Raw genomic sequence first — 23,030 nt, 5'->3', positions numbered from 1 at the left:
AGGTGGTACCATCCCAACACCCTCTAGGTAAGCCCTTGGAAAGTTGTCCCAAGTATCTGAGATGAGAGGACAATGAAAGCCAGAATTCTTTTTTGTTTGTTTGTTTTTTGTTTTGTTTTTTTTTGTGGTACGTGGGCCTCTCACTGCTGTGGCCTCTCCCGTTGCGGAGCACAGGCTCCGGACGCGCAGGCTCAGCGGCCATGGCTCATGGGCCCAGCCGCTCCGCAGCACGCGGGATCCTCCCGGACCGGGGCACGAACCCGCGTCCCCTGCATCGGCAGGCGGACTCCCAACCACTGCGCCACCAGGGAAGCCCCAGAATTCTTTTTAAAGGTGTATTACAAGCTCTAATCACTAGTGGTCCAAGAGCCTTACCCAGCACTACCATTTACAGAAGTACAAAGCCACTGCATGAGCACAACTGCAGGGCATGTGGCTGCAGAAGGATGACAAGCAGGCTAGAAGAGGCTACCATGCATCAGAGCAAAGAGCAGAGAGAATGACCCCCAATCCAAGAGTGGTCAATGCATTGAAATGAGTGTCTTAGAAACCTTGGGAAAGGAGGAGCTGTAATAATTTGGAAGGGGAAGAGAAGACTGTACATACTAAACCATTTTGTTTGTTTCCCAAGTTCTTGATTATCCCACAAGGTTGGTGTGACTTGGAGAAACAAAAGGAAATCTAGAACAATGACTTCTTATACGAGCGTCTAATGTATCATAGGTGTGGCTCAGCAGAACAGAACATTTAAAAAGCCTTGGCAAGAGCCATGGGCTTTAATTAAATCGGATTATTTTAACTAAATACTATGTAGAGACATGCTGCTCAGTTTTCAGGGTAGCACCCCTGTTCATTCTTACTGAGTCTGGATGAATTTATATGCAACTTAGAGTGTGAAATATCTCTGGGGAATTCAGCCCATGTGCCCAACTCCAGAATTCTAAATTTTAGAGCAGGCCACAATGAAAAATGGGGACAAGCTCTTTGGGACTGATAGTTGGCCCCAGGATTAACAGCCCTGGACAAGGATGGGATCCAAAATGTTCCCTAGCATCTGATTAACAGGTGCTATATGTGAATGGTAAACTCACCATTGGGAAAGAAAGAGGTAGCTAGCCCAGGCTCAGATAAATTTTAAGGTAGATAACAGGTGGTTTCTTCCTGTTCTATGGCAGATGGAACTGTGAAATAATAGGTTCAGACTTCCTTTGGAGAAAACACTCTCACCCTTATGTCACAGGCAGAAACAAGAGGGATAATGGTTAAATGAAGAAAAGAGATTATTTCTGTTTTTACTGGTGTTACTAGCCAACATCTGTGAAATATAACCATTGGGTCTTCCAGCTTATCTGGCCAAAGTGTCAGTGCCACACAGACTGAGGAAACAAAGTAGAGATGGGAGGTGCAGACCTCTTTTTCTGGAAAAGGAGAGAGAAACTGTGATATCTGGAAAAGGAAATTGGTCTTTCGGTTTTGTTTTAGGATGGGAGAGACTGAATTATGTTTGTACACCAGGGAGAAGTCAGCAGAAAGGGGGCATTTGAAGGTTCAGAAGAGAGAAGGGGTGATGACTAACAGGAATGGGACCTAAGGAGATGGCGGGGGGGAGGAGGCAGGAGGTGGATCCAGAGCATAGGTGAGGGAGATTAGCCCGGGCCAGAGAGAAAGGCACCTCTTTCCCTGAGCCTGGAGAAAGAAGAAAATGTGTGTAGAGGCTTCTATCTGTCAGGATAAACCTAGTTATGCTGTGGTAACAACCTCCAAAATCAAGACGGTTTACAACGAGAAAGGTTGATTTCTCACTCACATTACACGTCCAGTGCCTGTTGGCTCTGATTTGGTTCAGTGTCACCCACATTTCAGGATTTAGGCTCATGGCTCAGCCCCTATCTGGAACCCTGCAGTCTTGGTGGCAGAAAGAAAAGAGAGAATAGCAACCACGCCTGAGTTAAAGCTCCTGCAGGGAAGTGATGCATATCAGCTCAGTCCACATTTCATGGCTAAAGCAATTCCTGCGGTCATGCCTGAGTTTGATAGGATGGCGGTGTGGAAGAACGACTTTGAATACGGGTGAACAATGCAGAAGAGAGGGGCTTTGAACATGGGCAAATGATATAATCTACCACAGGGTCCATCCTGCTTTTGTTGGTGATAGAAATAGCTCCATTCAGCCAGTAAATATTTACTAAGCCCCTGCTGTGTGCCTTGCACTACAGGTGGCTCTGAGAATAAACTTCTAAAAAAGACAGACCACTGCTCTCATAGCTATTATAGTTTAGGGAGTTCCTATTGATGACCTTGGTTTTTCTTACATAGGGGACTCTATCATCTGCTAAGAGGAAGAGAGTTGTTTGAGGGTAAAGAGTTTGAGGAGAGAGGTAAACATTTCAAAAAACTGCTGAGCAACATGGGAAGGACTGATGAATGGGGGGAATAAAAGGACTTCCAGGCAGCACCGCATTGTCCCGCTGTGGATGACAGATTCATGGCTGTGTGATGTTTCCTACTGGTGCTCAGCAGCCTGGATACTCTAAGGGCCAAAAAGGTAAGGATCTGAGGGCCAACTAGGAAATAAGGGGCCCACAGATGATGCTGACACTAGAAGGAACAGGGCTAGGTCTAGATAAGGAGGAAAGTGAAGTCTTATGGGCAAATGCTGAGCAACAAAGTTCCAGGAGGAGAGTGAGTGAGTGAACGAGAAAAGCAGGATATGCTGACCAGAGGAAGCAAGGCTGCAATTTAAAGTTCCACAGGTGGAGCAGTTCTTGGTAGAGAAAAAGTCCAGGGTGTGGACGTTGGGTGCGAGGTGGTTGATCTTTATCCAGGCCTTGATTGTTCCTTACAAGTTGTTCCTGTATGTAAGGGTCATATCTATATGCAGTTTTATCTTGATTTTACAGTCTAATGCTGAATATACTGGGAATTATGAATGAGCTACCTGTATTGTTTTATTTCACCCAACTCCAGATCCCAGTCACTTCACAGCTGCTTTGGAAAAGAACAGAGGACAAATGTGACATTTCTTTCTGAAGTCTTCATGCTTCTTTGTACATTACTATGTATATACTAGGTGTTTTTATATTCCTATTGAACTTAATTGTATTCCTTTTCCTGCTTCCTCCTCAATAGCAAGAAACTCCTTTTGGGGCCTCCCTGGTGGCGCAGTGGTTGAGAGTCCGCCTGCCGATGCAGGGGATACGGGTTCGTGCCCCGGTCTGGGAGGATCCCATATGCCGCGGAGCGGCTGGGCCCGTGAGCCATGGCTGCTGAGCCTGCGCATCCGGAGCCTGTGCTCCGCAACGGGAGAGGCCACAACAGTGAGAGGCCCGCATACCACAAAAAAAAAAAAAAAAAAAAAAAAAAAAAAGAAACTCCTTTTGACATTGGGCTTCTATAAATGTTCAGCAACTTCAACAACTATCCTTTCTTGTTTTTTTTTAAATTTTTCTTGGAGTATAGTTGACTTACAATGTTCTGTTAATTTCCGATGTACAGCAAAGTGAATCAGTTATACATATACATATATCCACTCTTGCTTAGATTCTCTTCCCATATAGGTCATTACAGAATATTGAGTAGAGTTCCCTGTGCTATACAGTAGGTCCTTATTAGTTATCTATTTTATGTATAATAGTGTGCATATGTCAGTCCCAATCTCCCAATGTATCCCTCCCCCCCTTTGGCCCCTGGTCATCATAAGTTTGTTTTCTACATCTGTGACTCTATTTCTGTTTTCTAAATAAGTTCATTTGTACCACTTTTTTTAGATTCCACATATAAACAATATCATATGGTGTTTGTCTTTCTCTGTCTGACTTCACTCAATATGACAATCTCTAGGTCCATCCATGCTGTTGCAAATGGCATTATTTCATTATTTTTTACGGCTGAGTAGTGTTCCATTGTATATATGAAACACATCTTCTTTATCCACTCCTCTGTCCATGGACATTTAGGTTGCTTCTATGTCTTGGCTATTGTAAGTAGTGCTGCAATGAACATTGGGGTGCCTGTATCTTTTTGAATTATGATATATGCCCAGGAGTGGGATTGCTGGATCATATGGTAGTTCTATATTTAGTTTTTTGAGGAACCTCCTTACTGTTCTCCATAGTGGTTGTACCAATTTACATTCCCACCAAGAGTGTAGGAGGGTTCCCTTTTCTCCACACCCTCTCCAGCATTTATTGTTGATTTTTTTTTTGATGATGCCCGTTCTGACTGGTGTAACATTATACCTCACTGTAGTTTTGATTTGCATTTCCCTAGTAATTAGTGATATTGAGCATCTTTTCATGTGCTTTTTGGTCATCTGTATGTCTTCTTTGGAGAAGTTTCTATTTAGATCCTTCACCCATTTTTTGATTGGGTTTTTTTTTTATATTGAGCTGCATGAGCTATTTGTATATTTTGGAGATTAATCCCTTGTCTATCACTTCATTTGCAAATATTTTCTCCCATTCTGTGGGTTGTCTTTTCATTTTGTTTATGGTTTCCTTTGCTGTGCAAAAGTTTTCAAGTTTATTTAGGTGCCATTTGTTTAACTTTTTTATTTTCATTACTCTAGGAGGTGGATCAAAAAAGATCTTGCTGTGATTTATGTCAGAGACTGTTCTGCCTATGTTTTCGTCTAAGAGTCTTATAGTATCAGGTCTTACATTTAGGTCTTTAATCCATTTTGAGTTTACTTTTGTGTATGGTGTTAGAGAATGTTTTAATTTCATTCTTTTACATGTAGCTGTCCAGTTTTCCCAGCACCACTTATTGAAGAGGCTGTCTTTTCTCCATTGTCTATTCTTGCCTCTTTTGTCATAGATTTGTTGACCATAGGTGCATGGGTTTATCTCTGGACTTTCTATGTTCTTCCATTGATCTATATTTCTGTTTTTGTGCCAGTACCATACTGTTTTGATTACTATAGCTTTGTATCAGTAGTATAGCCTGAAGTCAGGGAGCCTGATTCCTCCAGCTTTGTTTTTCTTTCTGAAGATTGCTTTGGCTATTTGGGGTCTTTTGTGTTTCCATACAAATTGTAAGATTTTTTTCGTTCTAACAACTATCCTTTCTCTAAGGAGAGCAAAATGGTGCTCATCTCCAAATCCTGTAAAGTAAAATGGGAACATGGAAATGGAAACATAAAAAAACAGAATGGGAAAAGAGGGGGAAAATATTTTAAATGATTTCAAGAAAACCAGTCTTTAGTTTTCTTGAGATATAATTTATACACAATAAAATTCACCAATTTTAAGTATAGACTTCAATTAATTCTGACATATGTGAACAGTTGTATAATCACTATCACACATATCATTTCCTTTACCCCAAAAAGTTTCCTCATGCCCCTTTGCATTCAGTCAGCTTCCCTTAGCCTCAGCCTCTGACAATCACTTTCTTTCACACTAGTTTTGCCTTTCTAGAATTTTATATAAATGAGATCATACAGTATGTAGCCTTTTCTGTTTAGCTTCTTCAAGGAAACCAGTCTTCTGTTGAAGATATGAAAGTAGCTGACAGGTTAGGAGAGGCAAGGAAAATAACAAAGTTCACCAGTCCCAGTGCCCATCAACTTTGGCTTCATCCTAAGTAATGATTCCCAAGAAAAAAATTGAGTTTTGTGTGCTAGTTATATTTTTCTAAAACTCATTAAAAATAAATACATAGGGCTTCCCTGGTGGCACAGTGGTTGAGAGTCCGCCTGCCGATGCAGGGGACTTGGGTTCGTGCTCTGGTTTGGGAAGATCCCACATGCCGCAGAGCGGCTAGGCCCGTGAGCCATGGCCGCTGAGCCTGCGCGCTCCGCAACGGGAGAGGCCACAGCAGTGAGAGGCCCGTGTACCACAAAAAAATAAAATAAAAATAAATACATAATGATTGAAATAAAAATGCATATCTGTGTACCACTGATATATACCACATACTGCCATCAGTGATAAAAACTCTCTTAGGAAAACGCTGCATGGAAATATCTTGACAGTCTTTTATAGTCCTAACAGTCTCATTCTCTCAGTCATTGATTGTGGCCATTGAGTCTAAAAGTGGCCATCAGCAAAATTTATAAGTAATTATGACATCCAAATCCCCACTCATAACATCATAACATGCACACATTTTCCTTACTTTGCCCAGGAAAATAGTTGGTTAGAAGAGTGTAGCACAGTCAGACCACAACACCATAGAAAGTGTACCAGAACGTTTTGTAATGGAAGGTCTATGAACAATCCATGTATGTGTGCTAATTTTTCCTGTATGTGGGTTACATTTACTCTATCATTTCTATACTTTTAGACTAAGACTCAGCAGTTTTCTGTGGGTCTCTATGTGATTGTAGAGGACCCAGCAAACTGAGTCAGGGGTGGGCAGCGCTGATAATCAGATTCACAAAGACCCATGCCTTTCTGTAGATGAGACCTTTTCCTTACAAAATTAGAACTCTGGGGTGTCCCCAAAGGGCCATGGAAGTTTGAATAAGAAAAAGGTTGAAGTTTAATTTAAAAATTCCTCTTTTACATTTGTCTTCGTGACAGCTTTTGCTCCTTGGTAAAGCTAGAGAAAGTTATGTAGGGCAATGGATAGGACCGTTGTCAGGAGTTCCAGGTGGGGGAGTCCCACACCTACTTCTCCAGTGTTATTACTGAGGTGAACTCAGGTTTGATTAGAATATCTGAGGCAACTTTGAAATACCAAACTGTACCAAAGGCTGTCTGGAAGGGTGTGTGGAAACAGGATGGTGCAGGAAAACCCACTTTGATCAAATGTATGAGTCACAGGCCTTTCATAGCTCTCTGAGGAAAATAGACACGGAGCTGGATGCCCTATTCACCAAGCTTGACTGGCTGTTTGGTAGGAATGGCAGATTAATCCAGGACTTTGAACAAACTGAGGGGGCCCATTTGAGTGTTTGTTTTCGTCATTATTTGTCATGTTGCAGGGATCTATGAGTAACAGTTTCTCAGATCTTTTATATGCTACTAGATAAACATACTAAATGCTAGCTGTTAAATTGTCCTTCAGGGGAGGCCATTTCAAAATGAAACCTTGACTTTGTATTTGGTGATAATTTCATAGTTGTAAATCCTGACTAACTCAAAATTGTTCCTGCTTAACCATGTAGTTACATATAGAGTGTGTCTAATTCTACCTTAGACAAATGGTGATTTTTCTATTGGTAACATGACTTCATTTTCCTCTCTGGAGACTGCTGTGAGAGTTTAAGTTGCTAATATGGGTGCAGGCTTTATGAGTTTCTGCGTTTCACAAGCAATGCCAGTGTAATATTAACATTTTTACTTGCACTGATATTAAGGCTTTTCACCTTAAAACTGTAAATTCAGCTCAAAGAATGCAGTTCAAATTTTATTTGCTTTTTTAAAAAAATGCTACCATAAACAAAGCCCTCTTTGTAATCAGAATTTTTTTTCCCTGCATAAGGTGCATAGAACAATGGTCAGTTATATACATACATGGATTCCAGGAAGCTAAGCAAAATGCATTTGTCATTTAAGTAAAGTAGGTTATAGAAATTTTTAATGAATGAAGGAAAAAAAGTCCCAAATTAAGAGGAGCAAAAAGGATCAGTTTTCTTCTTTGAATGGCACTGCTTAAACTAATATAACAGAATCTCCCCTAATAAAATTTTTAATATTTTAATTATTTAAATAGTTTTAAAAGTAATTTCCCCTAGTAAACACACGTAAGGTTAACCAAAAAAGCCTCGTTTGTTTTAAACCTTGTTGTTGAAAATAATTCTAAATGCATTAGCATTTTTCACTACCTTGGTGAGTGCCTAGGGATATCTCACTACTTCTGTGATCTTTGCTTGTACTGCGTCTACCTATAGATGGAGGCATTTGTCAGGAATCTGTACTGACTCCGTGACATTGTCTGGACTGAAGTTGCTTTTAATTGAAGCGGTGTCAGTTTTCGGGCAATGAAACTCTCAATTCACAGCCTCCACCCCGACCCCCCACCCCCATAAAATGAGACTTTCACTAATTTGAATGACAATGTGTAAAGTTCCCGTACTGGTTTTCATTAAATCGCTTTTTCCCAGCTACTTGTATCTTGTAAAACCTAAATCTTAAAAAAAAAAAAAGCAGCTATTGACCATGGGGACAAAGGGAATCTTAGTTTTACGCAAAAATGCAACCACGTATGAGAACTGCGCAAATGGATGGTCCGCATTTGGCTGAAGTCATCCGACGTCGTTTCACTCGCTTTTCTATTTCCAGGTTGCCAACCCGTTTCCCAAGATTGAGCGATTACAACGATGACAAAAGTCAGTCTCACACCCTGTCAAAGACTTGGCTCGTTGCCGTTCACTTCTCGGCAATATTAGATTCAACTAGGTCTTGTCCTCTTATTATCTGTGAGGATTGAATTCAACCCCCGACTTTGGACGCAATCTATTTTCTCGGGTAAAGTCTAAACATCCTCAAAGGATCAAGAGCTCAGCCATAGAGCCGGAGGAAAGCGGAGTCGATGCGTCAGATTAAAGGGGACCCCCAGACCTATTCCTCACCGCAGCTCTTCAGATTTTAAAGCGCGGGTTAGGAGGACCAGGAGGGACACGAGGGATGGAGGCAAAAGGCTCGATCCTTAATCCGAGCCAGAGACAAAGGTGAGTAAGTGCGCAAGGGGGACGGGGAGACGGGCAGAGGGAGGCTCCTTGGTCCCTAGCCGGGTGGCGTGACTTCAAGAGGACTCACAAAACGGGCCAGGACTGGGTAGGATAGGAAGGTGCCAGCGGGGCGGGCGAACCGGCTAATCGCAGAGGTGGCGAGGCTGGGAACGCCCCCTCCAGGCCCCGCCCCACTGCGCCGGGCAGGGAAACGAAAGCCAAGCCGGCGCCCGGGTCAAAGGCCAGGTCGGCCCCGCAGCCTCAGGCTTCCCGGGATGGGCGTCTCCGAGAAGGGAGCGTGCCTCACGTCCTACCCGCCCCGCCCCCTGCGCGCTGCGCACGCGCGGCCGCGCCCCGCCCCTCGCGTCCCCGCCAGGGCGATGGGGCGGGGGCGGGGAGCCGGGGTGAGGAGGCCGCCGGAGTCCCTAGACTGCGAGCGCGCGCGCCGCCTCCCCCGCCGCGTCACGGCTCCCAGGCCTGCCCTCCTCTGGTCCCTCCTCCCGGCTCCGTTTCCCCCTCCTCTCACCCTCCCTCTCCGACAGAGCGGTGACTTAAGCAACGGAGCGCGGTGAAGCCCATTTTTCTCCTTCCTCGCAGCCGCGCCGGGCAGCCCGCGGCGCGCGGCCCCTACACTCCGGCCCGAAATGAATGCTGCGGCAGAAGCCGAGTTCAACATCCTCCTGGCCACCGACTCGTACAAGGTAGAAGCTCGGGGTGGGGGCAGGTGACGAAGGAAGAGAGGGCGCGTCGGGGACCAGCGCGAGGCTGCGGGGCAGGGGCGGCCGGGCTGGGGTCGTGGCGCGAGGCGGCCCCGAGGGAAGGCGCGGTGGCGGCGGCGACGGCGATTAGGGGCAGGTGAGGCTGGCGCCGCAGTGGGGAGGAGGCGGATGGAGGAGGGATGGAGGAAGGATGGAGGGATAGACGGCAGGAGGCGGGGCCTGGGGGTGCGTGGTTGGGGGGGCGCGGCGAGGGGCTGAGGCGGGCCCGGGCTGGTGCCGCGCGCCCGCTGCCCGGGGCTCGGGGCGGCTAAGCTCGGCTCAGCGGGCCGGCGGCCGGGGTGGCTGGGGCGTCACCGGCCGATCTCACGCCTTCCGCAGGAGCACGGCCTTTTGGCCCCGGGCCGGGCTGAGCGAGGGCTCGCCCGAGGAGCGGGTCAGTTAGGTAACGGCCCCTGGGGTTCCACGGTGGAAAGACTGAGCCGGGTTTGAGAAGTGGGGTTTCCCCCGCGGAGCTGAGTCGAGCGCGCTCACCCCTTAGCCGGCAGGTACGCCCCTTCCCGAGGAACGGGTGGGCGAAGTCCTAGTAGGGGTGCCAGAGCAGCCAGCCACGTTCCTGTGCCTGTGGCCCGGCTGCCCCTGGTGGCCCTGCTGGATCCCCCGTCCCACTCCCCTGGGCTCCGTTTCAGACTCCCTTGCTCCTGGTGATCACTCACGCTCCGTACCTCTTGTTGGAAAGGCCGATCTGCCCTTATTCCGTTAGGACCACTGTGAGGTTTTTGTGAAAAGGAAAGTGAAACACGAGGTGTTAAAGGAACTGTAGTTAACCTTGGAGAACTTGTTGAGAGAGAAGCGACACAACATTCTCTTACTATGGCTATTGGACGCTTGCATGTATAGCTGACCCGTTAATTTTATTTGAAACTCATACACATTAGTAAAGGGAAGAGTGATTAAAGAGAAATCCGGCAAATATCCTTTCCCCTAGTTTCCAAATTATATGAAATAAACTGGATTATACTTTGCTAACAAGCTTTGTTAGCCAGGACACCTAAAAGATGACATGTCAGACTGGAAACTCCACTTTCGCAGAATAATTTTTCGTTTTTACTTGAGCAGCATGGTAGTTTGGAATATAGTGATTAAAGCATAATGTTTTCAGATTTTGGGTTTTGTTGTGGTTTTTGTTGCTTTTTGTTTTTTCTTAAATATTCCAATGAAGTATTTTGGAGAATCCCATTTTACCTAAGTTCTCTGTTGAACTTTCCTTCCCAGCTGGTTTACGATTCTACTTATGATAATTTAGGTGGGTTATTATTTAAAGTAGTAGAACCAAGTTTCTTTAACAAGTGGTCTTTTAAATGTAATTTTAAAGTGGAAATCTACACAATTGCAAGGATATCATAGTGCTATCAAGGATATTTTTACTTGTGCTCCTCTTGTGGTCTCTTAGTTCAATTATAGTGTTTTGAGTACTTTTAATAGTGATTTTAGAATGGTCTCATGCATAGTTTTCTAGAACTTTATCCTTAACTAAATCTTTAAAATAATTTTCAGATTTTTTAATGTAGTAACTTATTTTATTGAAAATGGGAAATGTAAACGGAGGTTGATTGGTCCAACTTTTAAAAAAACAAAACAGACGTTTAAAGTATATATTCAGGGCTTCCCTGTTGGCACAGTGGTTAAGAATCCGCCTGCCAATGCAGGGGACATGGGTTCGAGCCCTGGTCCGGGAAGATCCCACGTGCAGCGGAGCAACTAATCCCGTGGGCCACAGCGGCTGACGCCCGTGTGCCTAGAGCCCGTTCTCTGCAGCAAGAGAAGCCACCGCAATAAGAAGCCCGCGCACCGCAAGGCCCAACACAGCTAAAAATAAATAAATACAATAAATAAATTTAAATAAATAAATAGATATTCATTTCTGTAATCTCATACTTTATTATACATAAAGATGAACTAAGGAAATAGGTAAATGGGGTTGTTTCTTCTGTTTTTATCCTGGGTTCTTGTTATAAATGAAAAGGACACTTAAGTGTTAACCATTTATATTTTCAAAATGGTTTAAACATTACAAAGCGGTGTGCAAGCTTCTTTCGTTTGTAGTTCCTCTAGCCATTATATATAAGGAATGTAAACTGCTTTAACATCAATTTCCTGGGATGAAAGGTAAGAGTGGTTACCTTAAAGTTTTCTCATCTGCTAGCAAGGCATACTTAACTGCACTAGCAGAATTTGCATCTATTTAATAAAGTTTATTCCTGTACATTTTCAAGTCAGACTGGTGTATTTTTTCCCCTTTCGAATGTAAAACCTTTTAAGATTATCATCTTCGTAAGATATTTCATTTCCCTCCCTCCCTCCCTCCCCCACAAAAAAAACCCTCAAGAGGATTCAGTCAGGATGATATGTTTTATACCAGTGGTTTACAGCAGTACAGTAAAATAAGTAGTGTATTGCACACTCACAATTTAGTCGTTTAAGTTTCATTTTCCTTACACTTTTAGTAGTCCTTATAGCCTCTTTAGCATTTTCGGCTTTTTATCTTCTTAGATGAAGAGGAGACAGAAATGGTAATCTTGAGTCTAGAAGTAGTGAAATTACACTTTTATTAGGAAATTACATGAGAATGTTACATGCATATCCTTATCAGTACTTGCATACTGTTGGCCAGTTAAAGTAGGGAGCTAACAGCTTTAGATGTATTGGTGGAAGAGAGCAGAATATTGTTGATTTATTTTTTCTAGAACTGAAGCAAGTATAATTGGCTGTCTAGGCACTAGAGAAAGGTGTTTTGCAAGTAGATGGGATAGTGTCCAAGCGCATGACAACATGTGGGAATTTTGTTTTCACTTGTATCCTTTCCAGAGGGATCAGGACAATTTGGGCCAAAGGAGAGGCATTTAAGATACATACTCATTTCTGTAATCTCATACTTTATTATACATATTGATGAACTAAGGAAATAGGTGAATGTGGTTGTTTCTTTTATTCTTATCCTGGGTTCTTGTTACAAATGAAAAGGACACTTAATCTTAAGTGTTAACCATTTATGTTTTCAAAATGGTTTAAAGGAAAATTATCTACTGTGTTACATTTACATTGTGCTAAGCCAGCTAGAGAAAGGTGCGTTTGGGCTGGCCTTAGCCATTGCAGTGCTTAAAAAGTATTTGGAACGTTTTTTTGTAAAAGAGACAGGTCATTTTTTTCACTTATTTCTGGGATAGCCATTGATCAGTTTCTGAATAACCGGATCATTAAAAGATTCATTTCTGTTGCATTGTTCCTTCCCCTCCTATGTAGATAATGTTTGTAACAAACTACAGCAGAGAATCATTTTAACACTTCTGAACATTTTACCTGTTAGCAGATTAAAATGGATGATGTTGTCAATTGAGCCCTAGTTGGAAAAAAATAATGTATAGCACAAGAAAGTAAACCCTAAGCAATTTACAGTTTAAACCACATCACATGTGAGTTATGAAATGTGCTGTCCAGTGTGGGTTGCTTCTCAAAAGGTCATTTAAAAATGGTTATCTAGAACTCAGCACATTTTCATGCATTAATTTAATAAATATTGGAGGCCTACTAGATATTATAAAGTACGAAAGATGTCCCTTACAATCTAAGATGGGTGAAAGTTGATTTTAGAAAAGTTAAAAGAAGCTATATAATTCATGTATGATGATTAAGCACCCAAGTTAGCTTTTTTTTAAAAAAGAGCTTGCTTCCTCATTAGTAGCGGAATAACAAATCTTAATTTGGGGCTTTTTGGAGGAAAAGATTTGGGGATAGATGAAAATCTTATGGGCAAGTTAGTCCTGCCTTGGACTTTTAGCTACGCAGTGTCTTCCTCTGAGCTGTTCCTATTTTTCATAGTTGCTTCTCTTTCACTGCTTCTGAACAGGCACTTAAGTATGGTCACAGCAGCAGCCTAAGCCTTGTGAGACACGTGGTCCTGCTGCAGTTTGTATGTCAGAGAGTAGCTGTTCATTCTTAGGATAGAGTTTTTCCAGTAAGTTTTATATTATAAATTATAGGAAAAACCCAGGCAACAGAAATAAAATCATGTATGTAAATCATGAACATACCTCATAGGAAGATTGGATTAGGTCAGTAATGATTGTAGAGTATCTTGCAAAACAAAAATACCAGAAACTGGCATCCTTTTTGTCAGTTTATGAAATCTCTCTTAAAGGTGTGGCAAAAAAGGTACAAGTTGCCAGGAACTCTGCCCGATTTAAGGGAAGAGGCAGCATAATGATAATGGCTGGTTTTACAATTTATCCCCTTCACCAAAATAATGTAATCCCAAAATCCTTAAGTTGTATTTTGAAGTTATTATTGCTTCAAAAGCCAAATAGCAATGAATTATTTTCTGGGGCAACAGAAGTCCAGGGCTTGACAAATCTTGAATAATATTGAAAAGAGGAAGGAATCAGTTATGATTTTTGCTGTTTCTGGCACATTACCTTTGAAGAGGCAGAGAGTCTTAGCCAATGTACGTGCCTCTTACGAGTGCCCTTAGAGATTACATAGGTAACATAGCTTAGTTTGTGACTTTGGGTCTGTTATTCCATGTGCTCTTCCGTACACATGGTGCTGTTAAAATGTCGGCTTGTGATTATTTCTTAGTGATTAACTGTAAAAGGAGGTTAGTAGTAGTTGCCTTTGGTCATGTGATCCCGTTGTGGGAGGAAAGCTCTTGGAAATATATCGCGTCACCCTTATGGGAAATCTAGAGAAGCTCAGGAGAAAATTATACTTTGCTTTCACAGAAAGATTCTATGCAACTTAAATATTTCTCATACCTCTCTTGAACTGTTATACAGGGATATCTGGGATTGCAGTTTTTAGAAGCTTATTTTTTCATGAAGTAAATCAACCACATAACTAACTGTGAAACTAAGTTTTATTAGAAGAGCTACATTTTCCTGCGTGCCTCTGTTCTTTACCACACATATATTTATGTACTGGCAGTACTCCGTTAGTTGCAGGAAGGCTATGCCACTTGAGGAAACATTTTTAGGGGTAATGTTTGCTAGGGATATTATGAGAAATTTGTTTTCTTCTCTTCATCTTATAAGTAATTTTAAATTTATTGTACAACTATTTTCTCTAGTGATGTAAGTCAAAGCAGTGCTGAAAAACAACATGATTTAAGGGCTCCCTTTTGGCAGGTCACTTTAATTTTGAATATTATGAAACTTTTTGTTAGTGTTTACTTAACATATTTAAAACTAAGCTCTTGATTTCCCTACCCAGTCCTCCCATGGCTTTCCCCATCTCAGTAAATGGCACCATTATTCACTCAGTTGCTCAAGCCAAAAATCTAGGAGACATCCTTAATTCCTTCCCCTCTTTATTCCCAAATCTAATCCATCAGCCTACTTCTCCAAAGATACTGAGCCAGTCTCTCACCTAACCTTGTCTTTGGCAGTAGCCTCTTAATGCTCTGTGTCCCCTCTGGTCACCCCGTAATCCATTCTCCATCTCTGCCAAGCTGATCCTTGTCAAATGTGAATCAGATCATATTCACTCCAGCTTAAAGCATGCCAATGGCTTCCCACTGCACTTCAGGTAAAATTCAAGCTCCTTGGTAGCCTGTGAGCCTTACATGATCTTGTCCCTGCATCTCTCTCTCTCTCTGACCTTACCATGTGCCTCCTCCCCATTCTCTAAGCACCAACCACAGTGGTCTTCATTCTCTCCTGTCCCTGAAGTCAAGATATTTCCTATTTCCTCGTCATTTAGATCTTGTTCACATGTTACTATCTCAGAGAAGCCTTCTTGGCCTCCTCTTTAGTCTCCCAGGCCCCTTCTAGTCCATCATTTTCTTTTAATTTTTCATAGCATCCATCTAGCTCAAATTATTTTGTTTATGATCTCTCAGCCCTCCTAGCCCTATGAGAGTAAGGACCAGTCAGTCTGTTTTACTTCCCCATCCTCAGCATCTGAAACAGTGCCTGATACACAGTTGGTACAGAGTATATATTTGTAAATGCATGAACTATTTATAAAATAACAATTTATTGATTTGTATTTCTGCTATATCATCTCATTTTCTGGTGAAAGTTCCAAGGGGCTCAGGGTGATAAGTTTAGCAGAAAGTAAAATGAAGAGGACAGTAAACCTAGCAAAACTAGAATTATCTATTGGCTATATTCTTAGAAAGTATTTACTAAGAAGCTCTGTTTAAAAATTTTTCCCATTAAAACAATGTATATATGCCAATATAAATAGATTTGAATAATACTGTTTTCTTCCTCTTTAAACATATTGGGTGTGAGTAGGTGGTTGATAGTAAATTATGTTTCATAGTTAATTGCCAGAGAGTTTGCCTTACGTGACTTAGATTCTTTAGCTAAATTCTGAAACAGTTTTAAGTTTCTCCAAAGAAGATTTTAGAAGTCATACTTCATTTCTAATTAAGCCTAGACAATTTTGTATTTTTAATAACGTTTGTTTTCAGAGAGGCATTCTGAATATTTATGCAAGGGTTTTAAGTACCATAATTAAAGAATACAACTGAAGTAAAGCTTTAAAATTATAAACATATTTAATTATTGTCCTGAACAGGAACTGTATCTGTACGGTGGAAAACTTTTAATATACTTTTAGACAAAGATGGAGTTAAATAGCTTAGGGACCGTTCCCATTCACCTTTTGACTGCTTAATCTACTCAGAAGATGAAAATAATTCATTTGCCTTCTAATATTTTTAAATCTGATAGAGGAAAAGTAAACTTATAAAGATGCACCATTAAGTATCTGAACTGTAAAGAAGGTCAAACGTAACTGTTGAGACACAGCTATGAATCTGACTTTATTCAAATTTTACTTCATCGTGGTTGACTTTTCTTCCACCTCACTGCTTATTCCCACTAAGGGAATTGGAGTTATTTAGATTATAAACTGGACATTTTCATTTTTATATACATCTTGGTTACATTTTCAAGTGGTGATATCTTTTTCTAATCAGTTTCTTAAGTAGCTAAAAGTAGTAGTCATTTATTACTATGGTATCGTTCATATATATACATGTTTTTGCATTTTAGTGAATCGGCTAGTGGACTTAAGTGCTCTGGATTCTGTGTTAGCTATTTCACTTAGCTACTTCTTAAATCTTAAACTTACACTGCTATCAGTCCCTGGGTTCTGACTTTAAAAAAACTGACATACACTTGTAGGTTTTGATGAGGCCTCCTTATACCTTGTAGTGTATAGATATGTGTACCTGAGCGAAACAGAAAGTTCCAGCTCTCTTACCTGACTTAGGCAGTCAGACCACATATTAACATAAAGATTCACCTCCAGGATTATCTATGAGCTGCATCAGGGTGCTATTTTTATAGAGTTGCAGTTTGCTTCTATTAGAAAGGAAACATATTTTAAACACTTGTGACTTTTTTTCTCTCTCTCTGTATTCATTTTAGAATTTTTGTGCAAAGCCACAAAGTTTCTTTAGGTTAAGACCAAGTTTTTCTAGGATTGAGATTGTGCAGCCAAACAAGGAACACATTTGTTTTCCTAAACTTGAGATCAGAGCTAAACAGAAAAAAATGGTTTACGTTCACAGTGGTCATCCATGAAACTTGGTCTGCAAAGATTTATTCCACCATTACCCTGGCTCACCACCCTATCCTTAAGCTTTAAGGCATTATTATTCCTCTTCTTTCAAATGGGAAAATACACACTATTCTTCCAGTTATTTTTTATTGGTAAAATGTTGTAACCATATTAAAATATAATAAAATTCAAATTATAATGAACACTTTTTTTTTCTTAAAACAAAAATAGAAAGATTTTCAACAGTGGCTCGTACCCAAATTCATGGAAAAGAAAGTTGTGATAATGCCTCTTTGTATCTTTTAATTCATAAGGATTTGATGTTGCATTGGATAGGCATTTATTTCCCAATTCAGAGATAATTTGAGAAAAAGATTACAAAACAGGATATTTTTTCCACTGCTGCTGCTATTGCTTTCATTCAGGTTTTCACAGTGTCGTTATGAAGACTAGAAGGGGTCATTTTCAGTACCTCGTTATACAGATGAAGCAGAGTCGTGAGAAGTCATTGACTGTTGACTTGTCAAGGGTTCCACACTTAAAGAGTAACAGTACCAAATTCTGCTTTCAGTTCATTCTTTTATATCACGTGTTTGTCCCTCAGGCAGCTGCTTTTCTTTCCCGAATGAAGGCTGTTCCCCAAGAGTAAATGAGATCTTTCTTGGTATTTTTTTTCCAAGTGTCCAGCTTAGAGGCCTTGTACTTCCTTAAGTTCAGTCCGTTTGTTTATAAAATTTAATACTCTCCTGCGGTTTTGAATTTAAGATACTGAACTATTAAAAGTATCTTAATAAGCATGATACTTTTTATTCCTTATAGCCAGGAGAAGAAGCTGATCAGCAGCAAATAAGTATAGTTTCTCTGGTTTTAAATAATTTCAAGCTCTTTTTATCATAATTTACATTCTATTCTTCCAGTATTTTCTAATTCAGGTATTTTCTCTTTCATATAGGTTACTCACTATAAACAGTACCCACCCAACACAAGCAAAGTTTATTCCTACTTTGAATGCCGTGAAAAGAAGACAGAAAACTCCAAAATAAGGAAGGTGAAATATGAGGAAACAGTATTTTATGGGTTGCAGTACATTCTTAATAAGTACTTAAAAGGTATTGTTTTTCCTAATATGTTTAAAACACTGCTTTTATATACCTCATCATAGTTTTCCTCCTATATTATTGTATTATTTTAAGTACATTTTTGAGTAGTCTAATTTTGATTTTTTTTTTTAATTCATTTTTGGCTGCATCGGGTCTTCATTGCTGCACGCGGGCTTTCTCTAGTTGCGGTGAGCGGGGGCTACTCTTTGTTGCCATGCGCGGGCTTCTCATTGCTGTGGCTTCTCTTGTTGTGGAGCACGGGCTCTAGGCACGCGGGCTTCAGTAGTTGTGGCTCCCGGGCTCTAGAGCGCAGGCTCAGTAGTTGTGGCGCACGGGCTTTTTTTGCTCCGCAGCATGTGGGATCTTCCCGGTTCAGGGCTTGAACCTGTGCCCCCTGCCTTGGCAGGCGGGTTCTTAACCACTGCACCACCAGGGAAGCCCTAGTTTGATATTTATTTAATTACCCTAACTATTTTAGGGGTTTTGGAATTTTTAGAAATCTGTTAATTTGAAAACATTAAATTTTATAATTTGATGTATGTGCTTGGTATTCTAAATATGACAAAGATTTTCTGAAACTAGTAAGATTGGGAATAAATTTAGAAAAGTGAATAATTTTCTGAGGCTAATCTGGTTTGTTAATAGACTTTCGTCATTAATTCAAAATAAAGGATTTGTTACTGACCTGGGAACTCATTTTGAATTGTGGTAGCAATTATAATTAGAATATGTTTTGCTAGTCAGTTTTACCTTAAAGGCCTATTTTTCAAAACTACCTGTAACGGTGGACTTAGTCTCAAATGCATTTTTTTATAAGTTTTTGGGCGCACCCCACGGCATGTGGGATCTTAGTTCCCAGAACAGGGGTCGAACCCTTGTGTCCTGCATTGGAAGGCAGAGTCTTAACCACTGGACCACTGGGGAAGTCCCTCAAATGCATTTTAAAGAAGAAAAAAATCCCTGAAATAATTTCTGTGCTTTCTTATTTGAAAGTCCATTTCTAGTCTTATTTTGTAATGGTATTTGGGGGGAGAAACAGTTCCCAAGGTTTTTATACATTTTGGAAAATTTCATTTCTAACCTTTTCAAATAAAAGTAATCTCAGAATTGAATACAGAATAACTTGAATTTTATGCAGATAATGACGTTTTTCTGTAACCTTGGCAATTTTAAGATCAGATAGTTCAGATATGTTATACTATTGAAAATCTACTTGGATATCCAAAGTACTTCATTGCAAGAAGATTACCCAAGATATTTTAAATGAGTTTACTAGCGATCTTATTTAGAGAAAGTTACCAAAGACTAATGTCACACTTCAATTTTCTACAGCTTAAAAACTTTATAAAGTGTTATTTATTATTAATTACAGCTAAAATATATTGTGTTATAGGCCAGCGTTATTCTAAGTGCTTTAATTCAGATGTCTTAACTCATTTCGTCCTCACAACCGCTCTAAAAGTAGGTACTCTACTATTATCTTCATTTTACAGATGAAGTTAGCAAAAAGTGTACTTGGGGGGCAGAAACTTAGGCATTGTAAAAATTATTGGATTATCAGCCCCAAAGACATCCTTTATGAATAAAGTGAGCAGATTCACCTGGAAAGCCACCTATCAAAAGCTTACTCTCAAGTCTGAAGACTGTATAAATTAATAGAGATTTTTTTTAAATCTCCCAAAAGTTAATTTATTACTGTGATTTTTAAAAAATACTATACATGTAATAATCTCTTCTATTGCAAATTTGCTTTTCAAATAAGAAATTAACATTTATGCTTAGAGCGAGTGGTTAGAAGTGCAAATTCCTTTTCTGACTCTGCTGTTGACTCTGGGTGAATCATTTAACCTCAGTTCTAGTTGTTTTAATCCACAGAATGGGCAAAATAGCTAGAGACATTAATCCTATGACAACTCAGCAACTCACAGCATGCCTCTAGAAATGTAAACAGGAGATGTTTATTTTTTTAGGTAAAGTAGTGACCAAAGAGAAGATCCAGGAAGCCAAAGAGGTGTACAAAGAGCATTTCCAAGACGATGTCTTTAATGAAAAGGGATGGAACTACATTCTCGAGGTAAAAAATGGTTTCATGTTTTGACCTATGTATTTTGGTTTTGCTTTTAGTTCAGCATTTCTTGCCATGGAATTTGAATAGATTAGACTATACACAACACAGGTATTCAAACCTTGAACAACACAGGTTTGAATTGCGTGGGTCCACATACCTGTGGAGTTTTGTCAGTAGTAGATACTGCAGTACTACACAGTCTGCAGTTGGTAGAATCCACAGATGCAGAATCACAGATACAGAGGAACCATAGTTACAGAGGGCTGACCGTAAGTTATACATGGAGTTTTGACTGTGCAGAGGAGGGCGGGTGCCTCTAACACACGCATTGTACTAGGGTCAACTGTAATTATAACTCTTTTCTGTCTGTGACCCTATAAATTTAATGGCTATTTAAACATTCTTGTGAAAAGTTAATGGTAATGTTTAATTTTTTTTTTCCTGGTAACACATCATTAGTATCTAAAATCTATAGCATATCTAAGTAATTTGTTGTAATATGTATTACAATTTAAATAACATTTTTCAGAAAGGTAATTTAATCCTTTCTTTGAAAATACATTATAGTTAAGAAAGAGCATGATTATTTGGCAATTTGAAAATTTAAGCCTATTTTCTGGACTGTACATTATCTAGGAAAATAGATACTGTGAGTCTGTCACTGTGCAATACTTCTAGGACGTTTCCCTTACTGAATAGTTAGAAGAATGGTTTGGTGCAAATCTATGAAGTTAATTTTCATTCTTTACTGTACTGTAATATTCCTACCTAACATGTTTGGATTCCTTGCTTAAACTTTTGGGCATCCAAAGACATGGGAATTGAGTCGTAAGTGTTGAATGTCCCCTGGTGGTTTTCTCTGTTACAAAGATAGGTTGGGAATGGGATCTGTTGGCATCTTGCTATGTTAAGTGTTCATTATCTTTAAAATGAATGTCTTTTTCATTGTAAACGATCAAACACAAAGTAATTAGAAATACTTTAACTTTCCTGCCTGTATCGTAATATTGAATTTTACTGTTTGGTAATTATTGGTCTTTGAAGAAGTTGAGTAAGCACGCTGCTAGTTTTCCCATATCTTGAGTAAGGTCAGTAAAATATGTTGGCTAACATATTTTGGTTATGTTGGCTAACTCATTTGGTTGGCACTTAACCCATTTGGTTTGTTGTGAGGATTATAGTTATAGGTAAGTTAAGTGCTATGCTTAGTAATAGAATTCTCAGTGGTCAGGGTGGTAAACCTTTTTATTTTATATTCAGAGAATCTTAGGGATTCATAGATTCCCTAGAGATAATCTTGTGTAACCCCTTTTACAAGCATGGAGTCTGAGACCTTGAGATTCTAAATGACTTGCCCACAGTTTCCTACCTGCTTTTGCACCCAAGCTAGGATTTTAAGGCATTATTCTTTCTGCTCTAACATGACTTTTTTGTTTTATCTAGTTACCTTGTCCCAAATCACATAAATAAACCTTACTAGCCAAAAGTTAGCCACAGCTTTTAACTTTAAAAGGGGGGAGGCGTAATTAAATATCTAGTAACATACCATATAGCCACTATATCCTCAGCCTAATTTGGGAGAGAATTGTTGCACTTGGATATCGACTGCCAAAGCTCTAGAAAGTATACTTATGATTGGTCTCTCTACTACCAAAATGGTATCAGGTCCACTACCAGGATAGAGAAAACCTATTTAAGATTCTTCTACTGGCAAGGAGTGCTCTCTTTTTCTTTTTGTTTGTTCATTTTGTTGTGCTCTCTAATAGCAGTCCATTATTTTATCTTTCAGTCTTTAGCCTTTCTTTTATGAAAATGACCTACTTAGAAGAAAGATAGTGCTCTTAGAATATGTTGGAATAAACTCTTGTCTTTTTTTTGGAAAGAATAGGAAAACAACTTTTTTGTTTTGAAATCAGTTTGAAATTCTCTTCAAGTGACAAATTTGCTTAGCAGAAGTACTTTTACAGCATAAAATTTAAAAATTAATGCTAGTACTAAACTGTTAATCATTTTAGCTAATTTTATTTCAGGAGGATAAGGATATTCTGACCAGATTACTAGCAATATAATAAGATCTACAATTGCAATTTCTATGACAGTAAGTTTAGCTTCTGTAAAATATAAAGAACCTTATTTAAACAGGTAATGGCATACCACCTGTTGAATTAATAATTTCATTATTGTCTCTTACCAGAAATATGATGGGCATCTTCCAATAGAAGTAAAAGCTGTTCCTGAGGGCTCTGTCATTCCCAGAGGAAATGTTCTCTTCACAGTGGAAAACACAGATCCAGAGTGTTACTGGCTTACAAATTGGATTGAGGTGAATTGTTTTGTTTTGTTTTGCTTTTCACTTTTACTTAACATTAATTGTAGATGTAAAAACCATTCAACTGGGATTCTAGTTTTAAAAATGCTACCAATAAAGTTATGTAACCTCCTACAATTTACTAAGCCTTTCCAGGCCTCAATTTCCTCACCTATAAAATGACAGTTGGACTAAATAATCTTTAAGTTTCCTTCCAGTATAATCTAGTCTTCTGAGATTTTAAAATCAAATTGTAAAGAATTATTACTGTTAAAGCTCAGTTGGCCTCCATCTTATTTGTTGTAATCCTAAATATATACCATCATAGAGAAAGATTACGAAAACAGCACAGGTGTATTTTTAGTAACTTAAGACATTTTATGGCTGTTCTGTTCCAGTTAGACTAAAAGAATTTTGTTCAACTTCTTAGTAGCTGTTTTCTTTATTCTTATCTAATCAGTTTAGGGCCTAGACTCTACCACCTGGTATTTCTCATTTAAATATATTCAAGATTCACTGATGGTTTTAATTTCTAATCTCAAAAGGAGAGTACATTATAGGCTGTGAGTTTATATTACAAGGCTTTGTTTGTTTTCCTGGTATCTATACTTAAGCAGTCATGTTTTCACAGCCTCATCGCTTTGATATTAAT

At 39.7% G+C, this 23,030-nt stretch overlaps 1 protein-coding gene across 1 annotated transcript in view; it reads left to right on the top strand.

Annotated features, from left to right (window-relative positions):
* Window positions 1–9,261: 9,261 nt before the first annotated feature.
* The window catches only part of NAMPT (nicotinamide phosphoribosyltransferase), a gene marked incomplete at both ends in the record, with an annotated part of 36,419 nt that continues 22,650 nt past the window's right edge, over window positions 9,262–23,030 (top strand). The window contains 4 exons of the mRNA XM_079711067.1: window positions 9,262–9,318; window positions 17,855–18,011; window positions 19,973–20,076; window positions 22,265–22,393. Coding sequence (XP_079567193.1) covers window positions 9,262–9,318; window positions 17,855–18,011; window positions 19,973–20,076; window positions 22,265–22,393 — 447 coding nt within the window. The remainder of the gene's footprint in view (window positions 9,319–17,854; window positions 18,012–19,972; window positions 20,077–22,264; window positions 22,394–23,030) is intronic.

The sequence above is a fragment of the Hyperoodon ampullatus genome (assembly GCF_949752795.1).
Source record: "Hyperoodon ampullatus genome assembly, chromosome: 9".
Taxonomy (NCBI): domain Eukaryota; kingdom Metazoa; phylum Chordata; class Mammalia; order Artiodactyla; family Ziphiidae; genus Hyperoodon; species Hyperoodon ampullatus.
The sequence above is the reverse complement of the archived record's forward strand: the minus strand, read 5'-3'. Positions and strand labels throughout refer to the sequence as shown.